Raw genomic sequence first — 12,191 nt, 5'->3', positions numbered from 1 at the left:
TTTTTCCAGCAGGACAATGCTCCATGCCACACAGCCAGGTCAATCAAGGTGTGGATGGAGGACCACCAGATCAAGACCCTGTCATGGCCAGCCCAATCTCCAGACCTGAACCTCACTGAAAACCTCTGGAATGTGATCAAGAGGAAGATGGATGGTCACAAGCCATCAAACAAAGCCGAGCTGCTTGAATTTTTGCGCCAGGAGTGGCATAAAGTCACCCAACATCAATGTGAAAGACTGGTGGAGAGCATGCCAAGACGCATGAAAGCTGTGCTTGAAAATCAGGGTTATTCCACCAAATATTGATTTCTGAACTCTTCCTAAGTTAAAACATTAGTATTGTGTTGTTTAAAAATGAATATGAACTTATTTTCTTTGCATTATTCGAGGTCTGACAACACTGCATCTTTTTTGTTATTTTGACCAGTTGTCATTTTCTGCAAATAAATGCTCTAAATGACAATATTTTTATTTGGAATTTAGGAGAAATGTTGTCAGTAGTTTATAGAATAAAACAAAAATATTCATTTTACCCAAACACATACCTATAAATAGTAAAACCAGAGAAACTGATAATTTTGCAGTGGTCTCTTAATTTTTTCCAGAGCTATATATATATATATATATATATATATATATATATATATATATATATACATATATATATATATATATATATATATATATATATATATATATATAAAAATCTCAAAATTGCTGAACGGACACAAACTAGCATTTGGTTTGCACTTCGTGAGATTTGTCACATCCCAACACCATCCCTAGGAAAGGTCAGATAACTGCTGGGTTGCTGTCAACTTTAAGTAAGAAATATGCTTTAAAAGTAACTTTCCTGTTTATTCTGTGGAATGGAGTTACTTTGTAATATTTTTAAGGTCCTAGTAAAACTAAATACATAAATCAGGACAACTGCATTCTAGTTGTTAAGGTTGGTTTACATTTTTAAGTAATTGACTTAAGATTCAAAGGACGTTTAATCTGTAATATCTGAGCTTCAGTATGCCGTCTAATTTACTGTTGAAGGCATCTGACAGAATATAATATGTTGCCATGGTAACTTCTGGCCGTTGATTCTGAGCACCTCTTGTTATAAAAAATGAACTCTATAGACGGTGCCTTTTGTTTTGCTTTACTATAATCATAAATACCATTTAACTTCAAGTGTGAAACCGAAGATAAACTATTTGCATTTACTGTATGCAAATTGTGTGGGCCAAGTGAACAGGCTTAAACTAATGCAATAACCCATGTGCCACCTACCTTCCTATTTGTCATATCTTTTTAGTCATTCCTTTCTTCCATGAAAAGATTCAGTACCTGTCCACATGTTCTATACATTGTTTCCAAGGGTGGTTCTTCTGAATCTTCAAATTCAGCTTCTTCATCAGAGCAGGACTCAAACCCGTCTTCGTAATAATACTCTTCTGCTGTCTGGGGGTCCTCTGGGATCTCTAAAAGAATACATTTCAGTTATTTAGACAACATAGTTTTCCCTCACCAATCAAGCAGTGACCTGTTAAATTTTTATAACACTAGCTTTAGAACTACTCACAAAAAGATCAAGATCAAGAATGTCATTTATAGGGTGGAAAGATATGGCTCATTGCATCCTTTAACAGAGCATTTCAGGTCACGCATAACAAGAATGATGAATAAAATATGAGTTTCAAAAAATATGTCAATCTTTCACACTGTAAAGCAAGATCACAAAAAAAACACAAAAATGTTCTATTCACAGAGAATGTATTTTTCTTGAATAAACATTCATTAAATAAACTCACAAACATGCGACACACACACATCGTTGGACCAACTCTTATATTCATAGTTTTAAGCAACTAATACAAAAAAAAAAGTAAAACATGGAGGCAGAACCAAAGCACAAATGCAATATGTCAGGAAATCAGGGAGAATTCAGTACTTTCATTTCAGTGAATATTTAGGTGTTAAACTTCGGGATACTTTGTGCTTTTTAGACTTCTGGACGAATGTTGCTTAAACATAGTTTTACATTGGATGTTATTTTTGTACAGCAAACTACTGAACCGGGCAAAGCTTCCACAACCTGCAATACAATGACTGTATTCCACTGCTCACACTCACAACTGTACATGAAAGTGGATTCTAAGTCAGGGATTCTTACAGTATTATGCAAGCATAATCCTATTCAAATCTAATTTAGGCTTACTGATATTTCCGTGCATGAAAATAATCAGATTCGCCCTAAGAGCTACTAAAAGTCTTTCACCATCAATTGAGATTTATATAGGGCCTTTCATTGCACGGCATCCCAATATGCTGTAAAAACTCAGTCATTAAAAATACTGTGATAATAGCCAACAATAATAAAAGGCCAGAATGAACTGATCAAGAATGAATGAATGAATGAATAAATAAATAAATGAATAAATACCAAATAGGGTGTCTAGCATTTCAATAATATTTTTACCCTGGAATATTATCATTGCTGGTCAATCACATTTGATTTAAATGCAACTCCTCTCTGAATTTGAAGCATCTATAAAATACAAATAAAGCTACAGGTTCTGGTTAGAAAATGAAAAGTAGACTTTACTCTTCCTTGGCAGCTAATAGTAAAGGGGATTCACCTTTGTATCTTAAAAAAGCAATTTTACACACCATAATTTACTAGCAAAACTGTGGCTTCAGATACTAATTTATTCAAAGAAGCGAGACAATCATTGGACCCAGTGGGGTTTTCTACATTAGACTGTTGAACACTGCCGATTGTAGTTGAAGTTATATGAATTTTAAACAAGTATAAATATAATACATCTCAATTGCAAACTATTTTTGAACGTTTTCACTTGGCCTCATTTTTATTATATTTAGGTTTTATGAAAACAGATTTTATACAAACAGGTACAAAACAATGGGTTCAATAAAAAAAAGCCTTCCATTGAATCCTTTTTGGATTACATAATGATATGGTTCGTAACTGTTTTGATTTAGAAGTTCCCTTTTTGTTTAATTTTAAACCCATCACATAATTATTGTTACGATACTAGAACAAACCAGAAGTGACGTCATTTGACAGGTGGCAGGACGGAGGCCCTACACTTGTAAATAGCGTGTGTGCTTGTTGTAAATAAAGCTAGTTTATTTTGAAATGTAAATATAGCATGGATGGGGTTAAAATCCCATTTCTTCAAAATCCATGTGCAGAATGTGGCCAGGTGTTGATTGATTGATTAGTTGTCAATCAGCCCTAGACACATGGTATATAAGAGCCAGATCCTGTGTTCTGGGCTAATTTAGTTTAGGGAAAGGAATGGGAGGTTGTGCTCCCAGTCTCTGCACTTTCATAGCTCTGCTTGGGTGCATTGGTTTGTTTGTAGTCTTCTGCCTACGGTATGTGTCTTATTGCTGCCACTAGCCAGCCTTGACCTTTAATGCTACTGTATCACATAGGAGAGTTTCCTGTACAGCAAAAGAATATTGTATATATATTTCTCATAGGCCACAGATGATACCACACAGCACCAGTCAAATTATTTATATGCCAAAAAAAGTTAAATAGATCATATTTTATGACAAGCAAGCAAGAATGTTCTCCTACAGCACAATAGAAACGCTCCCATGTGACGTTAGGGTTAGTGGAATGTAACTGCAAAAATAATTAAGATACATAAAACACAGTAAGCCAACAGATAAAATAATTCTCTCTCTCTCTTCAGATAGAAGAGAGAGAGAGAGAGAGAGAGAGAGAGAGAGAGAGAGAGAGAGAGAGACTAAACTGCAGAACAAACCAAGTCTCTTAGGAGACTGACCACTATATTAAACCAGCAATGTGCATGCCAGAGAAAGAGAAATGTCTATAGGGGGATTCTTGTGACTAATGAAAAATAAACAGCTAGAGACAGATCTGAAACACAGAAAGGGAATTCACTTTGGGCCCAACAACCTGAATGAGACTAGGTTAGGTTAGATTAGGTCATTATCATAACCCTAGTTCCCTGAAATAGAAATATAACCATTACCTAATGGCTGTTTACCTCCTAAAGACCCAAAACCTAAATAGATATATCAAAGCTGCACACTATGACGCAGTCATGCCCACTCCCGAAGGTATATAAGGACTGTCCGCACAGATCACAGCATCATTTTTCCTTTAAGCCTGCTGCAATCATGGACGCAGTGACCTTGGAGGTTAATGGTTACATTTCTATTTCAGGAACCAGGGTTATGATGATAACCTAACATTCCCTATCAAGTATGAAATGTAACCATTATCTAATGGGTAAGTATACCCAAGCCGTCGCAAGGCAATATTGCAGAACGACTGGAATGCTACAAAGCTAAGCCAAAGGCTACCTTGCGTGTTACCAATAACTCCAGTAACAAGTAGCTGGGGCTAAAAAATTGAAGGAGAAACTCACCTCCGTCTATGTTGTAAGGGTCGACCCTGAAGCTGCCCTGAATACTCTACTTCCAAAGCCAGAGTTTTGCGGATCCACGACATTCAGTCTGTAGAACCTCATAAAGGTATGGGGAGTAGCCCACACCGCTGCATTGCAAATATCTGTAAAAGATGCACCCTGGAATAAAGCCCACGAAGCTGCCATGTCCCTGGTGGAATCGGCAGTAAGCTTTTCTGGAGAGGGCAAGTTGGCCAGTCCTGACCATGTCTGCTATCCACTTGGACAGCCACTGCTTAGACAAGGCTTGACCATGGGACCTAGCCCCAGCGCAGGCAATAAATTGTTTGGACTGCCTCCAACTTTTCATCCTGTTAACTTACGTTACGCCAGGGCACGCACTGGGCAGAGCGTATGTAGCTGCTGCTCTCTGTCAGACTGGAAAGGAGGTGGATGGAAAGCCTCCAATTCCACAGACTGGGTGACATCAAATGCCGAGTCTTCGGCAAAAAGGCAGGATTGGTACAAAGCGTGACCCTTCTCTTGGCCTCTGTAAAATTTAAGCAGGCTTTCGCTATCGAGAATGCCTGCATCCAGGGCTGGCGCCAGAACCCGGGCAAGCGTCGGGGGCCCACACACATACAGAAATGAAGTTTCTACTACTCAAGCAGCCTTTAGGGCTAGAAACGTTTAGCTTTCACGAAACTAAACTGTATCTGTGCAGTGCAACTTTAAGAGCTCCCATTTTTTCTTTTCTGTTTCCTGCTTGCATCCCGTTCCCTTTAGTCCCGCTTCTTCTCACTCCCTATTGGCTTCCGACCTCCACAGTTCTTCACAAAGATCGACATAAAATTGGACAAATGTGCCATTTAAAGACATTCTATAACTGGCACATTTACTTTCCAAAATCAAGACTAATTTGACAAGCGTTTTGTCGAGCCTCGTTACCATAACGTCTTACTAAGGATGTGATTTTGTCACAGTAAAAATATGTAAAAACACGGCACAGTCGTGGCTAAAAAATTACAATTTCATGGAATGATCACGGCTACAAAGATTTGAACTTAAAACATATATTTATTTATGTACTATTTCAGTATTTGTGCAAAGTATATATTTAATGTATTTAACATGTATTCTTTTGACACACACACAGCCACAACCCCCTTCTCTCGTCTCTCTACACAAAAACTGACCCCCTGTTAACCAGTCAGGTGCCTGGAATAAAGAAATTGCCAAACGGCTTAATGAGACAAAGATAACACTATGTAACACAATTTTTGTTCCTGGGTAGTAAATGTTATTTCCTAATTGCTTATGCCTCAAAAGTATAGAAAATGGCGATTATTCCCCACAAACTTTGCTTTTGTGACCAGGACAGTGATATTTTGAAATGTACCTATTTCCAATGAGAAAACGGGCAAATTTGTGTCTTTTCGTTCACATAAAGTCAGAAAAAAACAACATATGAATCCAAATTAACATGTATTTATACTAAAGTGATACAAAAATGACTACAAAAGATTTAGAAGTGAACAGTTTTTTGAGATTTATGATTATACTGTAAATCACTTTCACGAATCAGCCCCCAAATGTAGTCTCCCATCATGTTCTCGTTATACTGTCCTTGGTAGCGGCGTTCAAAGTCCAGTATATCCTGGTGGAAGCGCTCGCCTTGCTCCTCTGAGTACGCTCCCATGTTCTCCTTGAATTTATCAAGATGAGCATCAAGGATATGGACTTTGAGGGACATCCTACAGCCCATTGTGCCGTAGTTCTTCACCAGAGTCTCAACCAGCTCCACATAGTTTTCGGCCTTGTGATTGCCCAGGGAGCCCCAAACCACTGCGACAAAGCTGTTCCAAGCCGCTTTCTTCTTACTAGTGAGCTTCTTGGGGAATTCATTGCACTCCAGGATCTTCTTTATCTGTGGTACGATGAAGACACCGGCTTTGACCTTTGCCTCAGACAGCTTAGGGAAGAAGTCTTGAAAGTACTTGAAGGCTGCCGACTCCTTGTCTAGAGCTCTGACAAATTGTTTCATAAGGCCCAATTTGATGTGCAGTGGTGGCATCAGCACCTTCTGGGGGTCCACCAGTGGCTCCCACTTGACGTTGTTCCTCCCCACAGAGAACTCGGTCCGCTGTGGCCAGTCCCGTCTGTGGTAGTGCGCCTTGGTGTCCCTGCTGTCCCAAAGGCAAAGATAGCAGGGAAACTTGGTAAAACCGCCTTGGAGACCCATCAGGAATGCCACCATTTTTAAGTCTCCTATGACCTCCCAGCCGTACTCATCATACTTCAAGGCGTCCAGCAAGGTCTTGATGCTGTTGTAATCCTCTTTGAGGTGCACCGAGTGAGCCAAGGGAAGAGACGGGTACTTGTTACCATTATGGAGCAGCTATTTATATTACTGGAAAGTTCTAGAAAGTTCTAGAAGTTACTCCAAGTTTACTCAGCACTGAATCTATCTGGAATGTTCTGGAAAATAGGTAAATTTCAAAATATCACTGTCCTGGTCACAAAAGCAAAGTTTGTGGGGAATAATAGCCATTTTCTATACTTTTGAGGCATAAGCAATTAGGAAATAACACTTACTACCCAGGAACCAAAAAAATAATAATAATTGTTACACGGTGTAATCAATTAAACTCCCAGCTGCCCATTTATTTTGGTAAATTCCATGTTAAAAATGCTCTTTTTTGTTGCAGATTTTTTTTTCATTCTTAGCCCTCAAATAAGCAATTTGGACAGTTTTCAAAACTATCTTTACTATACTTTTTTTAAATACACACTTTTTTATTGTGATTATGATAAACGGAAATACAGTATTTCAATAGAACTTTAATAACAACGTGTTTACAATTGTAGCATTATAATATAGATCACAACATAATATCTTTTTTTTTTTACAATGGCAGCACTATATAAGTATAAATAACATAATGTTTTACAATGGCAGCATTATAATAACATTATAATACTTGTGCAGTCATATCACTTTTTAGAAATTATTTTTGTGTGATAGATTTCAAAGCAGAAACACTTCAAACCCTCATCAATGCAAACGTCTTTATCTAGCACATCAGAAAACTTGCAACGCAAATTTTCAATCACATCATATACAGTATCTTCCCCAGTTTCAGGCACAGGTGTATAGCGCTGTTATATGAATTATTATCTGTGAAGTGTAGGTATAATAAATAAATAGGTCATTTTGACCAGTACCAAATCTGACAAGGCTTCCCTACAACTTGTAACACCAACAAATAAAAAACAAAAACAAAAAAATCCTCGTTTTATTCTTTGTAGATACACAGGCATCCATTTTTCACTCTCAGCTATGTATGTACAGATGACCCGGTCTGTCAAGCACATTTATTAGGGGCTGCTGCCATCTGCCAGTAAAAATAAAACTGCATACACTTTTACAATAAAGTTTTCTTATTTTTTTCACTGAAGCATGTTAAAAAGATGTGTTAAACTTTGCAGATGTATGGAAGGCCATCTGGGCCAAAAACGTGTGCTGTTAGTACACGTTTCAAATAAATTACTATGTGTTGTACTGCGATACACTACAAGTTCTATTTTGTTAACTACACATACTATTTTTACTACACGTACAAATTTGGGCCAATCAGTACTTTAGAAATGAAATAAGAGCCAATGAATTTGAAGAAAATAGTATATGTACTAAATGATCCAATGAAAAGTTGCCTCACATTTTCCATGCTCTTCCAAAAATGATCAGGGAATCTGAGGCTTAGATTATTTTTAAAAGCTGTCTCAAAACATACTTTTTTAAACTTGCCTTTGCAATTGTTTAACTTCTGTTTGTACAAAGTTTTTTATATGCCTTTACATTTCCTGTAGTATGTTTTTATTATTATTATTAGGCTTCCAAGCCATAGGCTGGGGAAGGGCTGGGGAAGCCTATTGTTTCTGTAAGGATTATTATTATTATTATTATTATTATTATTATTATTATTATTATTATTATTATTATTATTTCTGCCAAAACCTCATCGCAGAAACAAAAAATCGTGTTTGTAGGTAGGTGGCTATGTGCAGATAACAGGTTAGGTGTCCAATCTTGCGCAAGTCACATGGTTTGGCAGCCATATTGGATTTTGCAAAAAATTTTAAAACGCCTATGCTTCGGAAACCGCTTACTCTAGAGTTCTGAAAAAAAAAAAAAGCTGATTGGTTATGTGGTTTGGCAACCACATTGATTAATGTCATAAAAATGTCGAATTCTCAAAATTCAAACATCATCTTCTCTGAAACCGCTTATCCGATTGAAACAAAAATTGGAATAAAACATCTCAGTATGGTCCTCTATTCCGCTTGTTCAAAGGAAGTTGCTACTGTGAAAATCGTGGCATCCACGCTGCATGACATCATCAACACACGCAACTGGCTATAAAACTGCCTATGCTGCACCAAAATGCACGAAATTTCACACAGATGTAGAGGACTATGGGATGTTGTGCCATGGTCAATATGGCAGCCATTGGTCACATGGTGTGGCAGCCATCTTAGATTTAATGTAAATTTTGCCCAATTGGCAAAAATGCTGTTATCATGAACGGTAAATAGCACAGCCGTGAAAAAATGTCTACATATTGCGATAACCAATGCACATAAAATTTACGATGACTGCTTGGAAGCCATAAAGTTGCTCGCAACTCTTCTGTCACCGTAAAACTTCCAGTAATCGCCAGGTCTTTTGTAAATGGCGAGTTATGAATAATAATACAATGCGCTGGATCTGGTCATTTTAGTGGATTTTATTGTTGTTTTTATTAGCAATGCAGATTCATTCTTCTGCTTGTTCATTTTCTAAAGTTTTGCATATCCTAGAAGATGTTAGTGATGTTATACAAAATGCAATTATTATTAGGCTTCCAAGCCAAAGGCTGGGAAGCCTATTGTTATTGTTATGTTTATTATTATTATTATTATTATTATTATTATTATTATTATTATTATTATTATTATTATTTTTCCGCACAAACAACATTGCAGAGTTTTGAAAACGCATATGTAAGCAGATGCCTATGGCTGGACAACCAGACTGGCATCCCCGAATGAAAAAGTCACATGTTTCGACCGCCATATTGGATCTAGTGGAAATTTGGGGAATTTTTCAAAACTCTTGCCGTTAAAAACAATTTAAGGTGGAACTATGACAATGGCAGCAGATAGTGCAGCAATAGCCTATAAAAAACATATGTTCAATCGAGGTCGATTGAACAATTACTTTGTCCGGTACGCTGGATTGGCGCCAGATATTCAACAATCTTCTTGTCTTAAACCGCAACGTCAATCGACACCTAAATTGGCACGCATGTTCATGACCAGGTCCTTTCTACCGTTTGTAAAATCCACGATTTTTCATTACAAAACATGGCCGCGGCGCACAAATAACCGTTTCATGATGGCTCTATTTTCATACATTCGTGCATAAATCCAAGGTGCAATACACTACAGTCATGAAACTTTGTATGACCATAGAGACTCACGTGAAGTACTGGTGATATGAAAATGATACATTTTGATCACATGGTTTGGCGGCCATATTGATAATTGTAAAAAAAACTTTGGCAACCCATAACAAGAACATCAATGCACTTATGCTTTTCAATATCAACACAATTGCACAGACCATTGGAAAGTAATAACTGCTGAAGTTTGAAACAAATTGCTCACACGGCGAGGCGGCCATCTCGGAATTTACGTTGAAATTTTAACTCCTAGGGCGTGCCGACAGGGTCAAAGTTATAATGGAACATGTATGGGAAGTCATATGTGCTCTATGAAAAAATGTCATCGCCCGTGACCTCTGACCTCTCCTAAAGGTCAAACGTGATGCATGACATCATCAACAGACGCAACTGGCTATAAATCTGCCTATAACTTCTTATCGGCTGCACCAAAAATGCACGAAATGTGACAAGGATGTAGAGGACTGTGGGATGTTGTGCCATGGTCAATATGACGGCCTTTGGTCACATGGTGTGGCAGCCATCTTGGATTTAATGAATTTTGAGAAATTTTCAAAAGTCTTCTACTCATGAACGGTAAATACCACAGCTGTGAAAAATGTTGTACATAGTGCGCAAACCAATGCGCTTAAATTTCACGATAACTGCTTGGAAGCCTTTATAGTTGCTAGCAACTCTTGTTATTATTATTAGGCTTCCAAGTCAAAGGCTGGGAAGCCTATTGTTATTGCTGTGTTTATTATTATTATTATTATTTTTAATATTATTATTATTATTATTATTATTATTATTATTATTATCATTATTATTCCCAAACATCATCACAGAGTTATGAAAACGCATACGTAAGCAGATGCCTATGACTGGACAACCAGACTGGCATCCCCGAATGAAAAAGTCACATGGTTCGACCACCATATTGGATCTCGTGGAAATTTTGGGAATTTTTCAAAACTCTTGCCGTTAAAAACAACTTAAGGTGGAACTATGACAATGGCAGCAGATAGTGCAGCAATGGCCTATAAAAAAAACCTATGTTCAATCGAGGTCGATTGAACAATTACTTTGCCCGCTACGCTGGATTGGCGCCAAATATTCAACAATCTTCTTGTCTTAAACCGCAACGTCAATCGACACCTAAATTGGCAAGCATGTTCATGACCAGGTCCTTTCTACCGTTTGTAAAATCCACGCTTTTTCATTACAAAACATGGCTGCGGCACGCAAATAACCGTTTCACGACGGCGCTATTTTCATACATTCGTGCATAAATCCAAGGTGCAATACAATACAGTCATGAAACTTTATATGACCATAGAGACTCACGTGAAGTACTGGTGATATGAAAATGACACATTTTGTCACATGGTTTGGCAGCCATATTGATGATTGTAAAAAAACTTTTGCAACCCGTAACAAGTACACCATTGCAGTTATGCTTTTCAATGTCAACACAATTGTACAGACCATTGGAAAGTAATAACTGCTGAAGACTGAAACAGATTGCTCAAACGGCGTGGCGGCCATCTCGGAATTTACGTTGAAATTTTAACTCCTAGGGCGTGCCGACAGGTCATAGTTATAATGGAACATGTATAGGAAGTCATATGTGCTCTATGAAAAAATGTCATCGCCCGTGACCTCTGACCTCTCCTAAAGGTCAAACGGTGATGCATGACATCATCAACATACACAACTGGCTATAAAACTGCCTATAACTTCTTATTGACTGTACCAAAATGCACAAAATTTGACACGGATGTAGAGGACTGGGGGATGTTGTGCCATGGTCAATATGGCGGCCTTTGGTCACATGGTGTGGCAGCCATCTTGGATTTAATGAAAATTGTGCAATTTCCAAAAGTCTTCTTCTCATGAACGGTAAATACCACAGCTGTGAAAAATGTTGTGCATACTGCGCTAACCAATGCATTTAAATTTCACGATAACTGCTTGGAAGCCTTTATAGTTGCTAGCAACTCTACTAATTATTATTATTATTATTTTATTATTATTATTATTATTATTATTATTATTATTATTATTATTATTATTATTATTATTATGTGGTCCAGTGGTTAAAGAAAGTGGCTTGTAACCAAGAGCTCCCCAGTTCAAATCCCACCTCAGCCAATGACTCATTGTGTGACCTTGAGCAAGTCACTTAACCTCCTTGTGCTCCGTCTTTCGGGTGAGACGTAGTTGTAAGTGACTCTGCAGCTGATGCATAGTTCACACACCCTAGTTTCAGTCACCTTGGATAAAGGCGTCTGCTAAGTAAACTAAT

At 37.6% G+C, this 12,191-nt stretch overlaps 1 protein-coding gene across 2 annotated transcripts in view; it reads right to left on the bottom strand.

The window, feature by feature from the left end:
* Window positions 1–12,191, bottom strand: part of nek11 (NIMA-related kinase 11) — a 222,504-nt gene that overhangs the window by 73,392 nt on the left and 136,921 nt on the right. For both annotated transcript variants that reach the window (XM_034058454.3, XM_059013082.1), the window contains exon 13: window positions 1,339–1,472. In XM_034058454.3, coding sequence (XP_033914345.3) covers window positions 1,339–1,472 — 134 coding nt within the window. The remainder of the gene's footprint in view (window positions 1–1,338; window positions 1,473–12,191) is intronic.

The sequence above is a fragment of the Acipenser ruthenus genome, chromosome 3, assembly GCF_902713425.1.
Source record: "Acipenser ruthenus chromosome 3, fAciRut3.2 maternal haplotype, whole genome shotgun sequence".
Lineage (NCBI taxonomy): Eukaryota > Metazoa > Chordata > Actinopteri > Acipenseriformes > Acipenseridae > Acipenser > Acipenser ruthenus.
The sequence above is the reverse complement of the archived record's forward strand: the minus strand, read 5'-3'. Positions and strand labels throughout refer to the sequence as shown.